The 20,377-nt window shown below is 39.2% G+C and overlaps 1 protein-coding gene across 2 annotated transcripts in view; it reads right to left on the reverse strand.

Annotated features, from left to right (window-relative positions):
* Positions 1–20,377, reverse strand: part of REC114 (REC114 meiotic recombination protein) — a 92,011-nt gene that overhangs the window by 6,574 nt on the left and 65,060 nt on the right. The window contains exons 3-4 of one of the 2 annotated variants that reach the window (XM_069457713.1): positions 9,762–9,845; positions 2,905–3,117 (exon numbers count right to left, since the gene is read on the reverse strand). In XM_069457713.1, the coding sequence (XP_069313814.1) occupies positions 2,905–3,117; positions 9,762–9,845 (297 nt within the window). The remainder of the gene's footprint in view (positions 1–2,904; positions 3,118–9,761; positions 9,846–20,377) is intronic. The other variant, XM_069457723.1, reaches the window with a different exon arrangement.

A 20,377-nucleotide genomic window follows, 5' to 3' on the forward strand; every position in this document is an offset into this window, starting at 1 on the left:
GTTGTTTAGATTATATTTGCAGGCATTGTACTAGATGCTTTCTATCCAGCATTTCAATCTCACCAAAATTTTACAGATGAGGTTCATTGGCTTGCACGAGACCACACAGCTACTACGCAATAGAGCCAGGATTCTCACCTAGATCCATTTGGATCCAAAGCCTGTGCTTTTTGCACATCATGCTCTCTCATCTACTCAGAACACCAAATTGCAGATTAGAAGATTCTAAATATAGAATCAAGAAAAGACATGGAAGTTTCCTAAGCACTTATGAGCTATTTCTACCTAGACATTTGGAGCCAGCCTTCAAAATCAGAGAGCCGGAGCCTTCATCTGCTGCGTGTTCACAACTCTTAGCCTGCGTGTTACTACATGTTAGAACTTCAATTTAGCTTGCGTTTTTTAATATCTAGATAACTGCCTGATGAGGTTCTAGCCTGATGTGTCTTCACATATTTTAGTTTTCACTTTTCCTCAGCCTTGTAATTTTGTTAACTGTGGCCTAACCAGGTGTTTCTCAACCAGAGGGCTTCCAAGGGACCCCCACTGGGATCTTGCACTCTGTGGATTGGGGCTCCTGTACTATCATCAGAATCTAATGGTCAGTGAAACCTATGAAAAAATCCACTTAAAGGGCAAAGAATCATAAGCAATAAAGTAACTTAAACCGCTCCATCCCATTTTTCAGGAGGGGACTCTCAGAATAAAGGAGGAGTTGATGAGGCACGTTGTTTGGAACTAGATCCAGGGTTCGTGAGACAAGCAGCTTCAGCGTTAAGGCATCTTCACAAAAGTCAAACGAAGGGAACGAACTCTACAACACCAAAATCTGTTTGTCAAACTGAGCACATTCAAGAGAAAATCATGCAGTGCCCTCTTAAAGAAAAAGACCTTGTACTAAATAAGGTAAATTTATGTTCACCTTGGATAAATTATGAATGACAAAAAACTCAGTGATAAAACAGCAAAAATGGATTGTCTTGGTGAAGGGAAACTAACAGGATGAGGTAAAGGAAAAACCAGATTTGGAAACTCATTTCCCAAATTAGAAAATAAAAACCCAGCTTGAAACAAATTTCATCCTGAGAGCACAAGTAGGTGCTTATTCTAACAATATTTAGGACTATGCCAAAGAAATGCTACAACACATCTGGGAGAAATTCTAGAGCAATGAGTTTCAGACTTTTGATCTCACGACCCCTTTACACTATTACAAATCATTGAGGCCCTTAAAGAACTTTTGTTTGAGTTACATCTATCTAATATTTATATTAGAAATTAACAGAATTTAAAAGTATTAATTCATTAAATAAGTCACGTTAATATTTTCCAAAATGACATGTAATACAATTTTTGCAAATATCTTTAGCTTAACAAGAGACAGCTGGACTCTCATAGCTGCCTCTGCGTTCAGTTTGCTGTAATATGTTGCATTGGTATGTGAAGAGGCTGGGCATGGTGGCTCATACCAATAATCTGAGCACTTTGGGAGGCTGACATGGGAGGATCACTTGAGGCCAGTTCGAGACCAGCCTGAGTAAGAGTGAGACCCCCATTTCTACAAAAAATAGAAAAATTAGCTGGGCATGGTGGTGCCCGTCTGTAGTTACCCAGCAACTCAGGAGGCTAAGGCAGGAGGATTGCTGGAGCTCAGGAGTTTGAGGTTGCTGTGAGCTAAGATCATGCCACTGCACTCTAGCCAGGGCAACAGAGAGAGACCTTGTTTCAAAAATGAAAGAAAGTACATGAAGGAAATTTGGCCTCATGCAGATAGATATATAGATGGAGAAGGAAGGAGTATTTTAAATTTTCCTTTTCAGACAGTTGTGGATATTCCTTAATATGACACCAAAACTCAACAAGTGATAGTTGCTCGAAGGTTAGTTGTGATACAGAATCTGCAACCATAGCAATGAACATGTTATACTGTTATATTGCAATCCGTTAGTCTGTCTTGCACTTTGAATAACTCTTTTATCCATGTATGATTCTGTAGCACCACGCGTGGGTCTTTTGGAGACTACTGATTCATTGAACTATACATATCTTTCAAATATTGACACATTTTGTCATGTAATTAATTTATGAAAAAATAATTATTACATTCATTAATAGCGCCTTCAGAAAAGTCTTCTGGGTCAGGAAGGTGTGAAGCTCATGTGGCAGATGGAAGTTTTCTTCCAAGATTGTAATTTTCACTTGAAAGTTAAATTTTATCATTATCAATAAATACTATCAGTTGTTTTCCTGAAGTGATAGGCTCACTTCATTCATTTTTGAGAAAATGTCTGCCAAATACCCAAATCTGAATGACCATTATCCACTGTTCTTTTGAGTAATAATGGTGTTTCATGAAAAAAGAGGCCAGTTCAACTCACAACACAAACATCACACAGGGCTTTCCTTTGAGACAGCCACCGCACTGCATAATGCTGGGTCATTTTATTCTCACTGCAAGTGACTGACGAACACGATGACTATTAGGATAATTTGGTGCCACTGCTTGATTTGTACTGAGAGACAGCAGCTTCACTCATCATGCTTTTTGTCCCATCAATACAGACGTCAACACAGTGAAAAGGGCAAATAATGTCTTTAAATATTATGAAAATAATTTTGACCTTGTTGGCTCCCTGGCAAGGATCTCAGGAAGGGGTCCATGGAACGCACTTTGAGAATCACTGTTCTGTAGTGACACCTGGAATGCGGCTGGGACTCTCCCTAATTTCTAGGATTATAGGTAGCTACAGTGAATATCAATCTCGATTTTAAGAAGTCACTCAACATTAGATATCTTTTAAAACTACAAACCCGATGGACTTGACAAATCCCATTGTGGTTTTGGCCCCCACAGTGCATGACCTCATCAGGTTTCTTGTATAGCCAACACATCAGCCTACTTACTTGGTGCTGTGACGGGACGCTCTTGGCAGGGTCCTGCCCTTGGCTTTCACTTGCCCACAGTGGGCCAGGACTGGGCCGAAGCTCCTGGATGATTCCGTCGGGCACCTGAACGGTTACGTACTGGGCCAGGTTTTGCACACAACTGCAGCAGTGTTCCAGCGCCTGCTCCTTTGACTCTCCACTAAACTGTACTCGAAACATGCGACTCTTGTCCTGTTTGACAAGTCAAAAGTTATCCTGAGAGAACCTTGACATACCACTTTACTTTTACTGTGGGGTCTTCTAGCAAGTGGTTCCCTTTTCTTGGAGGGGGGAAGAGGTGTGGCTAAGGGAGCACTCACCCTTGCTTGTTGGTGCAGGTATAGAAAAGCCAAAAATTCATTTTCTTCTCCCTTTTGGGAGCTGTTTCTCATAATTCATTTCCCTCAGGGAACTGACATCAAGAATGGAAAAGCCCATGTCATAAAGACAAGGAAGGTCATTATACTGATTGCAGAAGATCAATGTTTTATCTTGCTTTGGAATAAAGATTTCATAGTTTCTAATTGCTTAAGAGGAAAATCAGCGAAAATAATACAGCAAAGTCCTGGCTCAACAAAATTTTTCTATACAGAGTAAATAAAAGAGGAAAGCAGGCAGATGCCACATTAAACAAGGCAGTGAACTTAACAATAGCAAAGCTAATATATCTCATGTTAATAATGTGTAGTGCCCTTTATTCTTAAAGAGGCCAGACTACCACACGGATCACACAGTGGAATGTTGCCTTTAATTTGCTGTATGAGTTACATCCCTGGGCAAATTAGCAAATGTGGGACAGATGCAATGAAAATTTTAAAAAAATCTGTCAACTGCATCAAACTTATTTGATTTTAAGTTTAAAAATAGATCTAGATTGTAATGACATAAAACCATTTTTTTTAGAAGTAGTTTCTTCTTTTTCTAGTCTAATATTCTGCCTAGTTTAAAGGAGTCAACTTACATAAAAGCCACCCCAAAGAGGATTATATGTGCCATATACCTTTGTTCAGTTTCTTCTGTGAAGAAGTACAGATGCTAAGCTCAGCATGGTGACAGTCCTTTTCTCTTCTTAAATATATAAACCACAGGGCTAACCTGAAACCCTTCTAGCCACAGTTAACAAAATCTTGTAAGTTCCTATAAACAAATAGTCCTTGATTTTCCTATTCACAGTTTACACTATTGGTTAAATAGTGTAAATACAGGCAAGGCCATATATTTAGGATACAGAAAACTCTTGGCATGGCTAAGGAATGGCAAAATGTCATGTTTAGAAGAACAGACACCCCATCCTTTTTTACTGCCACTGTTTGGTTCTCTTCACATTTTAATTCATTTAATTTTTTTCCCTTGGTATGAAAGTAATCTATTATCATTCCCTCTAACATTGAAAAAATATGGAAAGGAAATATATGCATATATATTAGAACATATAAACATATTTTATAGGTTATATATATAATATATAGGTTATGTAGTGCATATATATTTTTTAAAATACACTGCTGTTCTGTAGCCTAATATTTTATTTAACAATATATGAAAATAGAAGTATACCTCATTACTTTTAATGGCCGAAGAGTATTCTTTTATTTAACTTGCTCTCTACTGATGAACACTTAAGGTTATTTCCAGACTTTTTTCCTACTATAAACCACAAAGCTTTGATAGGCACTCTTATGCATACATCTTTGTGTATAAATGCCTGAAAGCAGACTTGCTGTGTCAAAGGATGTGTGCATTTCATATTTTCGTGCACCATGCCAGACTGCCCTGTGGCAAGATAGGATAGATTTATTCCCATCAAGAGTCTGTGTACCCATTTCCCTGCCCCTTTCAACACTGGAGATTCTTATTTTTAATTTCTGTCAACCTACTAGGTTAACATAGCTTTGAAAACAATTTCATTTATTTGATTAAAAGTGAGGTTGAATATTTTTCTTATGCTTATTGGTCATTTGTATTTTTTTCTTTGGTGTATTGCGTATGCATGCCCTTAGCCATTTTTCTCTTGGATGGATAATCCCAAAATTGGCAAGTCACTGAAAGCTAACTTTCCTTGCAGAAGGGAAAGGCATCAATAAGAGAACTGTACGCTCAGTTTGTGATAATACTATGAATCTTCTTTTGTAAAACTGAGCTTATTTCTTGTTTACAGTTAGTTAATTAGCTGTTTCCAACTTACCCTACTTTAGACTCCACATGATGACATCTATATAAAGTACCTTTATATTAGCCATTTCTTTTGGGATTCTGTAATCTTCTGAGAAACAGTTAACATTAGAAATTGTAGCTCATAGCTAGCTGAAAAGCTGTATGCACAAGCAGACACTTATTAAGTGTGTAAGCAAGGCAAAGATCTGAGACCAATTATGTAAGTCTAGAGGTATCTATGTGTGAGTGTACATAAGAATCAGTTTGAATAGTTAGGGTTTCTTTGGAGTGTAGTTCCAAAAAAAAACGCCAGGGTAGGTTAAATGTCTGATAGCCTAACTGAAGTCCTGTTTGCTTCTGTAAAATTCTCAGACAGATTTTGAGCTTATCATCTGAAGCCAGAAATACCACTTCAGTCAATGTATATGGACCCAAGATAAAACCAAGGTACATCAGGAAAAATCTGAAAATCAGTTACACCTCCATCCTACATCCTCAATGCCGTGGGTTACCACAATAGAAAACTTGCTACTGGGTTAACCAAAAGGACTACTGCTAGGTTGGAAATCTTGATGAGATTTATTTTTATGTCATAATTAAAAGTCAGAGCACCTTGCTGGGAAGTGAAAAGTTTTCAAGTATCCCAACAGTCATAAATCACCCCAAATGTATTCTCTAGTGAGATTGGCTCATAATTACTATATTTTAAGTGATGGCTTACGTGTTAAGTTGTACCCGCTTTACTTCAGAACACTTAATTTCAATTTAAGACAATTGATAGGAAATTCCCTTTTGCACAGACTCCTCGAGGAGACAAAAGTGAAAGATAAGTGCTTGTCTTTTTGCAATTATCCACATGTATTCACAAGAAAATCAAGGCTTCACTTTTTGGGAGGGATTAGGCCCACCCAAGTGCTGACTCACGGGGTGAGTAACGTCTCCATGCAGAGACACCAAAGCCACTGGCTCTACAGCAGGTTACAAAGGCATCACCACACCTGGAAGATGTGCCCAGTTAGTCCTGTGTAGAAGAAGAGCCAAGGAGACATCAGAGACCTCACAAACCCGGTGGGTTTTCCTGCTGGTTTTAGATTCATCACTCAGACCTATAAGAAATTTTCTATCACCACAAGGACCCCAATTGAAGCAGTTTTCACTACCACTAATAGTGAATTCCTCCACTGGAGGAAATGCGGAGGGAAGTACAGAAAAATGGCTTAACCAGAAAAGGAACTTCATCATTTTCTTTCATTCTTTGCTTTGAAACCAAGAGATAATATTCAAAGCCTAGGCCAGACAAAATCGCAAATTCTTCAGTGAGTTACTGGGAGTGAGAAGGAAAGAGGACAGTGGTCCAGGTTTACTCCTCTGACCAAAGTGCCCTTCAGAGACGTGTAAGTCTACGTTAGCCTACCAGCCAGGACCCACTGGATCAGAACTGCTGAAAAAGAAAGGAAACCCACCTTACGCGTAGGTAGAATTTATTTAATCTACTGATTGAGCCCAGAGAGAAAAGAAATGTAATGTTTATTACCCACAGAATTTAAGTTATATAAAGTTGCTGTTAAAGGAATGAAAATTTTACTTCCTCCATTTGTCAGTTTAAACAATAGTGTTAGTTGCATAATTCTTGGTAACTACAAGTTATCCAAGGCGAGAAGCACTAAAGATACTGTTTGCCAGGTGAGGCAAAAAGAAGAATCTGTTGGTTCAATATTAATATATCAAGTCAAAAGATTAAAGGAGGGAAAAAAACATGATCTTGAAAGGTGTCAAAAAGCATTTGATAAAATTTAATATGTAATCCTGATAAAAGTATTGGTAAATAAACTATAACTGCAAGAGTATCTCCCGTGCATGGTAAAGAATATCCAATCAACAGCCAGAGATGTACTTAACATCTAAATACTACTTCTCATGAAAGTCAGGAAGATGTCAAGGATGCCACTATAACCATATGATTACAGTGTTCTGGAAGGTCTAGACAATTCAGGAAGGTGGGGAAAGTAATAAATATATATTATTGAAAATAAAATTATTGCAGATTATAAAATTACTTTCCTAGAAATGAAACAAATTAACATAAATTATCAGAGTTAATAAAAAGTTTAGTAAGAGACAAAATTTAAATTAATTCAGAAAAATCCAACGATAAGTAGCTGGAAATACCTTTGGGTTAAAGAATATAATTTGTAAGAACAGAAAAAAGGTTCCTAGCCTTAAATATTTAAAAATCTATATCATATATGTACAAATATGTATAAGAATTATATAACTACACAAATTACTCCATACTATAGTGCCTAAATAGTTTGAAGAGGAGAAAAATTAGGCAAAAGAAGTAGACAGGCGATACACAGAAAAACAGATGTCTAAGACAAAAAATTTCCATTCTCATTAGTTTTTAAAGAAATGCAAATTAAAGGAAGATGCTCATTTGTTCCTATGAACTTGGAAACTAGTTTTTAAACTTAAATTATATCACCCTGTTGGAGAGGATTTGGGTAAATGAACATTCTTACTCATTGCTAGTGCAGAAGCAGGGACAACTATCTGAAGGGCAAATCTACCAAAAAAAAAAAAACAAAAAAAACCACGGACTTTTATCTCAAGAATGCTGTAAATAAATCCTTATGAAAATGAAAACATTTTCATAATTGTGAAAACCTGAGGATTAGTTGGATTCTGGTGCATACAAACAATAACAGGCTTACATAGTCATTAAGAATGTTGTAAAAGACTACGTCATGACTTGGTATAATGTTCCTGCTAGAATGCTACATGGCAAAAGTACAGATACAAAGTACTACAATCCCAATTTTATAAACTATCTATATGGCACACCCTGTTAATTGCCATGAGCCAATCCGAAACACAGGCTGAAAAAGCCAAATGCTTATTTTGGTTAATCACTGAGCTTTGCAGCTGGGGACAGCGGTATTATACTGTTCTGGTCCATTTCACATAAGCTGACAACCTGGGCATTGTGGGTGGTGGAGAGACTTACAGGAAAGTTTATGCTCTCCCTATAAAAGGGACAGGTGAAGCTGACCTTCCTTGAATGGAAATATCATGGAGGCGCGGCAGCCATTGTGCAGCTGTGAGGGAGAGGGTAAGAGAATTAGAGAATTAACAGAGATGTTGCCGTGGATGCTGTTGTGTTGCTGAACTCATGCTAGTAACCACCTGTTTCTGAATTTCTTACTAAGTGAAAAAAGAAACTTACTTTTTTAGGCTAATATATTATGGGTGGATTTTCGGTTACATGCATCTGAACACAATCCTAACTCATAGAATAGATATGCCTAGTAAAAACTTCAAAATTTTAATGATTATTTTTGAGTGGTCAAATTATGGTTGACTTTCACTTTGCTTTTCATAGTTAAAAATTTTAATAATATGTAATTAGAAAAAATTAAAACTCAAACATCAAACACATAGCATAGTATAGCTTTTTAAAAGATCCATACATTCATTCAGCATGATATAATCCTGGACTGGGGTGAGAAGACCAAGGGGCAGCCTGGTTCTCTGACAGCTAGTCATAACCTTGGCTACTGGCGTAAGTTAAATTCAGTTTCCTCAAATGTAAAATGAAAACAAGGGTTCTTGAATGTTTTGGAGCATGTGCTTTGGCAGTCTGGTGAGCCAGTGGACCCCTTTTCAGATCAATGTTTTTAATCACAAAATATACAAAATTACAAAAGAAACCAATTATACTGAATTTGTTTATTACAATATTAAAACACTAATTTTTGAACTAATAACATATGCTTCTTTATTAATGTATTCAGTAAAAGATCCAGCAGGAGGACTAATAAACACCTTAATTTGGAGGTAGCGATGAGCACAAATGTCATTTGAGATATCTGAAACAACTGCAGTGTGATATGGAAGTACCTGTGATTTCCATTGGTGAGAAGGTCTGAAATTACATTCATAATGGGAGGAAATAATACATTTCAATTAGAGGTCAGTCAAAGATCCCTGGGAGTTCATGGACCCCCTGAATTCTATGGGGACCCTGCGGGGGTCTGTGTACCTCAGGTTAAGACCTTTTCACTAGATGCTCTTGAAGACCTGTTCTAACTCTCAGAGTCTATGGGTCCATCAAAAATTTGTATCTTTCACCTAAATTTCAATCTCTATTCAGTGAATATTAACGGATTGGTTTTTATAGTTATATCTGAAGAAAAATAATTCAGGTGATTAGTTTGCATGTTTCTTTGATGAGGATCATTCTTTATGTGTAGTACAGCTAGAGAGCAAATGAAGGGGAATTTCATTTTTTAATATTAAAAAGGGGAAAAATGAAAAGACATATTCAGCGAAGCATTTGAAAATACACACCTTTTTAAAGATCTAAATAGCAAGACAAACGATGTGCTCTGCCACCTCCCAGTTTGTGCTTGGGGGATGGAGGAGGGTTGCACAACACCATTAGGCACGTACTGACAAATCAATCAGAGCCCTGTCCTCCTGCTCACGAGGCTTCTGCCTCTGTACACTCCTTGTCTCATGTTTTGCTCACAATACAAACCTTTCTTGAAAGATGTGTATTCTTCCCAGTACCATTTCACCTACAAAGAGAAGCTCCCCCATCCCCCCGACACACATAGGCGATGAGAAGAGTATGATCATTAGCTTAAAAATATTTGGCTACACAGCCAACTTTATCTTGCCTTTATCGTTGTTCCAAACAACAGACAGTCCATGCGTCTCACGATCTTCAACCAGTTCTTGCTACCAATGAGTGAAAACCCTTCCTGGAACAAAATAATGGCAAAATTAGTAACAGAAGCAAAAAGAGACGTGAAGAATAGCTATGGTGCAGCTGCTTCCCGTTAGAAAGCTGTATCTTTGTTTCCTCTGTAGCTTAAGCACAACAGAAATGACTCAGTAGCACAGTCGCCAGGGCTGGCCCTTATGCTAAGTCCCCGTGTCCTGGTGCTCTTCCTACAGGATCAGCATTAACAGTCCACCTTTTTCTCTTCTTAATCTTTTCATATGGAAAATCAATAAAATATTAAAAATAGTAAATGTCCATAGTCATAATTGCTACAAAATTCATTTTTATGTCTCTAGAATTTGCCAAAATATAACTATATATTCCCAAAAAACAAAGGTTTCATTATCCTAATTTATCAGCTTTTCTGGCACATTTCTAACTACATAGTGAGGTTTCTTTGCACAAGAATCTTTTTTTTTTTTTTTTAATTTCATCTTATTGTTATGGGGGATACAGAATTGCAGGTTACATACGTTGCCCATGTACCGCCTTTCCCCCCAAGTCAAAGCTCCAGGTGTGTCTGTTCCCCAGATATGCACAAGAATCTTAATTTCAGATTCCTATCAATGGGAAAATTTGAAGCAATTTGTTTTTGGACACGGAATGTTTCGTTCTTTATTTCCATCTGAAAAAACAAACCAAAGAAAGGCAAAGAGGGCAGTAGAGGGCACACAAGTCTCAAAAGAGGGACAACAGTTGGATCCTTAAAGTGAAAAGATGAGCTTTTTCTGTAGTTTATTAATAGGGTGAATGGAACGGACGATCTGATGATTGTGGCAGAGCTTCAGCTCCAACTGCAGTTAGTGGGTTTCCGCAGTTAGGCAGCCCATTGACTTAGAATGAGTTTAGCACATGGTAGAACTAACCCAGGGAACTGATTAACTGACAGCAGGCAAAAACTGCAGGCAAACTGCCTTTCTGCCCTCCTCTCTGGGGAGGCTGCCAGAGGAACTGGAGAATTCCCTAACTCTTGGAAAACAGAAGAAAATGTAGTTCCTATTCATTCTAACCCTCAAAAAATCCCTCTTCCTAAATCTGAATATGATGAAAGTTGCAGCTTCCTAGAAATTTACATTCTGGGAAAACAGTATGGGTTCATTCGCTGATATTTTCATTTAAAAAAAATCAATTATAAAATGCTGAGTCTATGCATTTTATCATCGATACAGATTTTCTTAATGGAAAAGGAAGTTAGGCAAACCATTTTGTGATTGATTCTTAAAACTCTCTCAGAAATAGCAGAAGGAAATGTGTTAATTATTATATCCAAGAAAATATAAGTAATTGTAGTTTCAAATGGCGGTATATGGGGAACCTGGCATTCACACACACCACTGCTGGGAGTGCAAATTGGTAAGAGGTTTATGGAGGGCAACTTGGCAATATCAAGATTGCAAATGCATTTACCCTTTGATCCCGTAATCCCTATGCTGGGATTCATTTACAGCTCAACCTGCACACATATGAAGTGATGCATGTACAAAGTTAAGCATTTCTGCATTTTTTTAATAGAAGATTAGAAACCACTCAAGTATATATCAAAGATAGACTGGTTAAATAAATTATAGTAATCTACACAATGGAATACTATACAGCTGCAAAAAGTAATAAATGCTCTATATCAGCACTGTCCGGTAGAAACAGAATTTGAGCCACATATGTGACTTAAAATTTTCTAGTATCCCTTCAAAAAAATAAAAAGAAATTGGTGGAATTAACTTTAATATTTTATTTAACCTAATATATTAAAAACATTTCAACATATAAACAATGTCAGACAGAATTAATGAGATAGTTTAAATTTTTTTGTACTAAGTCTTTGGTGTGTGTTTTACACTTAAACCACATCTCAATTTGGATGTTGTATTTCAGTGGTTAAAGTGAAATGTAGTCCTACCAAAACAATAAAGTTGAGTTTAATAGGAAAATATTTTATACTCCTTCCATTTGTAAATCTAAATTTAAATTAAATAAAATTTAAAACTCTACTTTTTAGTTGCACCAGCCACATTTCAAGTGCTCCATAGCCACGTGCGGTTAGTAGTGACCTTGGACAGTGCAGCTCTATATAAACTTATCTCTAAGGTGTATTGTTAAGCAAGAAAGCAAGCTACAGAACAATGTCCATAATATGCTACCTTTTGTGTAAGAAAGGGAGGGAACATCATAATGTATATTCTTATTTGCTTATATTTACATAAAGAACTGAAAGGACAAATACACAAGAGGCTAATAAAAACGTGATCTGCAGGGAGTGAGAATAAACATGCAGACCAGCAGGGAGGCTGGAAGAGCTTTCACTGTATGTGCCTTTTTATATTGCCCTGATCTCTGAACTACATAAGCCTCTTGTGCCTGTACACGGGAACACCTGTGCCGACACAGATACCCATTCCAACACGGCACGAACTTAAGGAAGAGGCAGAAGCAGGACCTGGGGGAGGGTGTGGCCTTCCTCCCTGACAGCACCTCTTTGTTGAGCCACTTGATATGGCTCTACATCAATTTGTCCAAACCATTTTGCCCTAGAACTCCTATATCTCTCCCCTCTGCCTCCTTCTCCTGACTTTTTTGCCTAATTAACCTCTAATTGTTCATGTCACACCTAACCTCAACTAGGTCACCCTGTTACACTTTCCCTTAACACTCTACTTTCTTCCATAGCATGTATCATTGCGTGTGTGTGTGTGTGTGTGTGTGTGTCTGTGTGTATGTAGTGATTATTTGCTCAAGACCTATTTTTTACTAGACTGTAAACCCCTTGAGGGCAGGGACTAAGTTTGTTTTGTTCACTATGAACATATAGCACCTACTGTAGTGTTTGACACTGGAAAGCATTTCAGTAAGTTTTACTGAGTGAATGAATAAAAGAATGAAACCCTTTATTAAAATTAATTAAAAGAATATTTCTCCAGGTGTGGTGGCTCATGCCTGTCATCCTAGCACTCCCTTGGGAGGCTGAGGCAGGAGGATTGCTTGAGGGCAGGAGTTGGAGGCTGCAGTGAGCTATGATGATGCCACGACACTCTAGCCTGGGTGACAGAGCAAGACACTGTCTCAAAAAAAAAAAAAATATATATATATATACATATATACATATATATATATTTCATGCCAGTATCATTTTTGAGAACAATGAGCACCACAAATCTACTACCTGTCCCATGATGTAGAGCGCCTTACTTTTATTTGACTTATACTAATCTTGTTCAAAATTCAGAAAGAACTCTTTGATCCTAATGCTGAGATTTAGTAAAGAGGCCTGTGTACCTAACCATTCATCCTTTGTAGGTTCCCAGATTTCAATAATTGATCTGCCTCTCTGTGGAAATCCACCGATCAAAATCTCCCCAAGTCTTATCCATCTGATGAATTCAGTTTAGCTCAACGACGGCTCTTCTGTGCAGCCTTTTCTGACCTACTCGCAGGTAAGTGACCTGCTTTGTGCTCCCATAGTGCGTTGTGCTTGGGGCCACTAAACACGCAGCTAACGTCACTGAGCTCCTACCGTGGCTGGCCACTGTGTCAGGTAGGGTTTAAAAAAAAAAAAAAAAAGACACAGAATCTGCCTAAGAAGAGGGGAGAATGTCCGAATCACCCAGGCAGCTTCTTCCATTGGTGTTTGGGATACCGTTCCGCCATCTGGTCAAGAATCACTGCCCTCGGAAGCCACTGTTAACTGCTAAGTCTGTCATGACGCTTGGAAGTGCTGAGGTAGAAAAATGGTTGAGAACTGATAGTATGGAGTGGGAAGGAAGAGTGGAGACCTCCAGGAAACACCAAATTTACCATCAGACCAAAGACCAGGAGCTGACACCAGGAACTAATGTCCAGGATAGAGTAAGAGGGGTGAGAGTTGCAAGTCGGGGACGGCCAGCAGTGGCAGGTGATGCCCAGGGACAGGGTGGAAACAAGGCTGCCAAGTCTGTGGGGCACCCAGCAGTGGGAGGGGCCACACCCTGCCCTGTCTGCGTGTCTATCGCCCTCCCCTTGCTCTCTTTTGGGTCCCACCTTGCTGCAAACTCTGTGACAGCAAGAGTTGGGTTTCTGTGTGTCCAGAATGTCTGTTGAAGGAAAAAGAAGAATGCCAAACTCTGGTACATGGTTGACACCCTCATTTCCTCCGATCCGCCTCCTTGAAGAGCACTGGCCAGAATGCCACATGATGCCAAGGTGGGCATCCCATACACTTTATATAAAGCGGGCCTCAGGCTTCGGTTTGCATGCATTATAAATTATGAAATGCATTCCTAGATTCTAGTTATCCATGCTCTCCTTGGCCCCTGTTACCATATATAATGAAGAGTTGCCACCAAGGGAAGGGGAAAAGGACTGAAATAAAACAGAAAGATTCAATGTACACAATCGGAAGTCCAAGGATGGTGAGAACAACTCCCTATGCCCTTACTCTACCGAGTCTGACTCTGTCATTGAGCTAGTTTCTTCAGTATCTCAGACACCTCTCAGCTCTGACTCCGCCTAGCCAGGAAGCCAGCCAGCCAGGCAGATGCCATGGGGAGCACTGGCATTTAGCTGGGTACGTTCGCTTAAAAGCCTTCCAGTTATGATTTCATAAAAGTTGTGAAGAAAACAGCATTTTACTTTTATAGAAATGACAATTATAAATGTTCACACCTGCTATAAAACCCTGATTCAGAGGAAAATAGCATAGGAGAATAAGGATGCAAAAATAACTTGATGACTAACCATTTGACAATCTACCTTGTCCCCAGGCCCAGAGGACCAAAAGGGCTTCTTGATAAATGTGAGAAGGTGTTTTGGTGCCAGGTGATTTATTTAAAAATTAGATCCTGGCTTAAGCTTCAGGGTTGTGTTTCTGACTCACTTTCCCAGAGCTCAGGGTTTGTAAGGTTCAAATTGCACTGAAAACTGAAAAAAAAAAAAAGAGCTGCTACAAAATAGGAGGAAAATAATGTGAAGAGGGAAGAAAGCAAGCAAAAGAATTGGGATTTTTAAAAATTAAATTTTAATAGTCATAACCAGTTATTAGGTATTAAGTTAATAAAAGGGAGCAATGAGGTAGATAAAAATAATTTATAGCTTGTTTGAGGATTAGATTTTGGTCTTAGATTTGAATATGGATATTTCTGCTACATTCAGAAATACACAAGATTGTGCTTGGAGAAGAAATAGTTGTCTTTACTGAGAAGGACCTACTCACAGTTCACTTGAAGATAAATAAACTATCATGTCTCAGATTGAGACAGCTCAAAATAAGACCCCCATTTAATAACTTACTTTAGGCCGGGCGCGGTGGCTCACGCCTGTAATCCTAGCACTCTGGGAGGCCGAGGCCGGTGGATCACTCGAGGTCAGGAGTTCGAGACCAGCCTGAGCAAAAGCGAGAACCCGTCTCTACTAAAAAAATAGAAAGACATTAGCTGGACATCTAAAAATATATATATAAAAAAATTAGCCGGGCATGGTGGTGCATGCCTGTAGTCCCAGCTACTCGGGAGGCTGAGGCAGTAGGATTGCTTAAGCCCAGGAGTTTGAGGTTGCTGTGAGCTAGGCTGACACCACGGCACTCACTCTAGCCCGGGCAACAGAGCAAGACGGTCTCAAAAAAAAAAAAAAACAAACAAACAAAAAAAACTTACTTTATTTTGGAGTTATATTTTTCCTGATTCATAAAATAACCAGTTTGGTTTCACGCTGAAGCACAGGATGTTTGGGAGAAGTAAGATAAATAAAAATTAATAAATGTTAATTTGCCACCCAGAAATCATGATATGCTATGAAAAGTCACTATTTTTTCCAAAAATATTTACTAAGGATCTATTATGTGCCAGATTCTGTGCCAGGTCCTATGACTGACACTAAGGATAAAAGTCAAGTGGTCCCTGCCCTCAAGGATTTTTTGATTTCTGAGGGGAATCAAACAAGTGGCTAATAACAGTAACAACGTGGGAAGTTTCACATTTCCACAGAGCACAGGAAAGGGGCATCAGAGCACTAGGCCCAGAGGAAATGGCCTTTGACCTGATTTTTAAAGAACTTTTATTTTGAAATAATTGATTTATTTTTAACTCTGCAGTGTGAATTTTCCAACATATACAGAAATAGAGAAAATAGTAAAATAGTATGATGAACCATTCATCATGTACTCATCTTCCACTTCCCACAATTTCCGTAACGTGGCCAATCTTACTTCCCTCACACCCACACTCAGTAACCCCCGCTCCCTGGATTATTCTGAAGCACATCCCGATATCTGTAAATATCTCAGAATGAATCTCTAAAAAAGCTAAGGACTTTTGTTAAAACAGAACCACAAAACCATTATCACACCTTTGAAAATTAACAATTCCTTAATGTTGTCAAAAATCTTTCTGGTTTACATTTCTCTGATTATCTCAGTTTTTTTTTTTTAACATTGTTTTATTTTTTGAAAAGAGATCTGAATAAGGTCCACATATTGTGATACTTGATTGATATGTCTCTTAAGTATCTCTTAAACTGTTGATTCTTCCTTTCATCTCTTTTTTTTCCTTGCAATTTTTTGTTGAAGAAACTGGGTCATCGGTCCTCTAGATCAGGGGTCGACAATTTTTTTCTGTAAGGCCAGTGAGTAAATCTCTCAGGCATTGTGGACCGTAGTCTCTGATGCACCTATTCAACCCTGCGCTGGCGTGAAAGCAGCCACAGACGGTGAACAAACGAGCATGGCTGTCTTCCAACAAAATTTTATTTAGGAACACTGAAATTGGACTTTCATATAATTTTCACATCTCACAAAATAATATTCTTCTTTTGAATTTTTTCAAACATTTGAAAATGTAAAAACTATTCTTAGCTCAAAAGCTATACAAAAACAGGCAACGGGCCAGATGTGTCCCGTGGGCCATTGTTTGCCAACTCCTGCCCTAGAGTTACCCTCACTAAATTTTGTTATTGTATCTCCATGGTGTCTTTTTAATATGTACTTCTGTCTCTTACAATTCTTGTAAAGTGGTAGTCAGATTAAAAAGCTTGATCAGATTTAGGCTGGACTTTTTCCCCTCAGATTTATAACACTATTTCCTAGGTTGTGGGGTGTGATTCCATAGGAGGTACAATGTCTTTTATTTCTTTTTTGTGCAATTAGCAGCCATTGATGATCGCTGCTTAGATTCATTAATTCATCAGGGATTGCAAAATGATATTTTAATTTTTTTTTTACTTTTTAAAGAGACAGGGTCTTGCTCTGTCTCCTGGGCTGGAGTGCGGTGGTGTGATCACAGCTCACTGCAACCTCAAACTCCTAGGCTTAAGTGATCCTCCTTGCCTCAGCCTCTTGAGTAGGTAGGATTACAGGTGTGTTCCACCATGCTGGGCTAATTTATTTTATTTTTTGTAGAGATGGGGTCTTGAACTCCTTGGCCTCAAGTAATCCTCCCACCTCAGCCTCCCAAAGTGCTGGGATTACAGGTGTGAGCCACTATACCCAGCCCAATTTTTTTTTTCATTCTTTCTCCATTTATGAGCTGGAATACATCTACAGAGAAGAACTTGGCCTTATCAACTATTTTATTACTCTAGGTAAAAATAGGAAAGGCAGCATAAATGCTTGCTTGCTTCACTTCTTGTGTTTGCTGGCATTCGCAATAATGAGGTGGTTCCCTAGTATCTTCCAAAGATGATGATAAGAGTTTTTAAGTATCATTCGAAACTCACAAATTTAAATATATTTCATGTTTCAATCCACTGTAGTTATGGATCCTTAAATTATCTCTCCTTGGCCAGTGAGGACCTTTGCAAGTTGACGCCTGAGTCCTTCTGACACGACCTTAGTAATCTCAAGGTGTCAGGATCTCAGAAGCTGCCTTCCTCTGTTTCTTCCTGCACAGATGATATTATCACACAGGTCTTCTCTCTGTCAGTGACTTAGTGTCATCCAGTCATAGTGGAGGGTCACAGGAATGCACAGTCATCTAGTTTTGTTGTAGATGTCATCCATGGGTCCTTGGTTTTGCAGTCCTATTTAACCTGTCTATTTTTATGGAGAGACTTCAGGAAATTCAAAAGCTATGATATCATTTCTGACCAAGAGGGAATAAGAGGGTCAAAAATTATACTCCTGTTATAAACAACTAGAAGACTGGACAAATGCAACTATTTCCACACAATGGAAAACAGGTAGTGCAGCACTGTGATAGCGAATCAAAGGGAAATAAGTACAGCGAGCCCTATCATCACCCAGGCTTTCTGCCTAGAATTAATTTCCAAACTGTGGCACAGGAATCCAAACACAACCTGCGATCTCAATGAGCTGAGGAGAAAGAGATGGTAAGTCAGGAAAGCCAAGGTGCCAAGTGAAGCTGCCCTTTATGAAGCCAGCCCCACCTGATTCCTGGCCCAGCAAGAAAAACCAACGAGATAAATTAAGCTCTCACGAGTGGACAAGTGGAGCCCCTGACAGACCTTAAATACCTCTTCAAGAAAAACCCTGCATAAGTAATTCCTTTTGATCTTTGCCATTGTTGCTTTATACAAAATGGTGGGATACCCACACCCATCTTTATTAGATGTGTAGTTCACATGGTTATTTTATCATTGCCCTAATTATCATCACTGGGAACATCTGCATCTGGGATATTCTATGCCACGCCAGAACGGTTCCCTGCTCACCTTTGCTTAGACACTCCTAACACTTAGGCTTCTCAAGGATGCCATCTTTTGGTGTTGTGACTTCAGCCACCCTACTATCCCTCCTTCATCACAGGGCCTAGAATGGCATGACAACACAGTAGTCAAACTGCCCAAAGTATTGCAACAGAGAAATCTGTCAAATTGTGGGATTTGCCAGCATCTCCCAAATTCCAACCAAGACAAACATCTGCCATCCGTGACCCCTGTAACTGACTTTTTAGACGTCCCTGATGTGACCACCCACTTAAATCTTCCTCTGTCCTTAACTACTTTTCAAGTTCAGTTGGTCACTCATCAAGATACCCTTACCCCATGTTTTGACTTGTCCCAACTCCTCAAGATTGGTAGAAAACAGTGGTCGACTGGACCACCTCGATCCCTAGCTTATTGGACTAACAGATGTAACCAGGATGGGACACAGAGTCAGGTTAAAGGGGTGTTGGCTTTATGCCAACAGGTAAGGCACCTAAAATTCCATGTAGATAGACTTTAGAAAGCTTGTGAATGTTCTAACGTTTGGTTTGATTTTGTGCTGGTTAAACTCCCTATGAATGAATCCATAAATGGATATACCCTCAGAGCTGTTACATGTGCACCCCTGGGATGCACATTTGTGTGTGGGATGGGGTCGGACCCTCCATAGCTGGGGTGGGCCCCCCCTTGTACAGACAGCTTGCACACAGAAGGCTCTTGCCTGCTAGGTCACTTTATAACTCCTTTTACTATCCTAACAATAAGATCCCCACCCCCTGCCCCACAGACTTAAAAGAGGGTTGCCAGGAGGATACCAGGACGCCTGGTGGCAAAGCTTGCTGGGAATGCTAGTCCCTGGTTATGGAGTATATGCCAACAGAGTCATGATTAGAAACCGGTCTGCAATTCTAGGACTGATGGCGGAAAAAACTGCAAAAAGCCTTAGGGCTCAAAAAAGGTCCCTCAATTCGCTAGCCCAGGTAGTCCTAGATAATTGGCTGGTGCTAGATTTCCTATTGGCTAAACAAGGGGGAGTGTGTGCAGTGTTAAACACTACCTGCTGTGTCTATATAAATACCTCAGGAGATATTGTAACCAGAATAGAAAAAATTTCCCAACAAGCTGTATGGTTACAGCAGGGCTCTACCAGTGACCCCACACCTGATTGGTTTTTGGGAATATTCACTTGGATTCCCCAAAACTTCAGATCAGCTCTCTAGGGACTCTTGAAGTTAGGACTCTCACTCCTCATTCTAGGGCTCACTATCTATCTCATAGTCCATGGTTCACTTTAAGTACTATGCTAAGGCTCTAAATGAGGGTACTAATGTTCCTGTCATGTAAACCCTAGGTCCGAAACCCAGTACTGTGACTATTTACAGATGACTGCAAAACGGTTTCGTTCCTCCTACCCTGGGCTCAACCCCAACTACGCCCCTCGTCAGCAAGAAGAAGCCAAATTGGTGGTCTGCTCTTTCCCTTCTCATTTGCCCACACCTCAGGAATGAGGCTGGGTAAAAGCCCAGGGAATAATTGAAGCCGTCCTTTATAAATTAATAAAGGGGTCCAAGGCGAGAACTGAGGTAAGGGCCTAAAGCTCTGCAAAGGCACAAGCATAGCTAAAAATAATGATAATGATAATGACCAGCCACTGTCCCCTTGTTTGCTTTCCCATAATTGCTACTCAGGAATCACACAGCAGATAGTGATAAAGATTCCTAACTTTCCCCATAAGTAACATCACCCTTGTGAAAATTAAGGCTAGTGTTTGATATATCTTCCAGGCCCTGCATTCTAGGGGAATGGAGGACCCACCCAGACCAGTGGCCCATACCAAGGAACTGACTCAACTGGTATTGCGACCTCCGCCCAAGAACCGACCCA

Source organism: Eulemur rufifrons, chromosome 2 (assembly GCF_041146395.1).
Source record: "Eulemur rufifrons isolate Redbay chromosome 2, OSU_ERuf_1, whole genome shotgun sequence".
NCBI classification, from domain to species: Eukaryota; Metazoa; Chordata; class Mammalia; order Primates; family Lemuridae; genus Eulemur; species Eulemur rufifrons.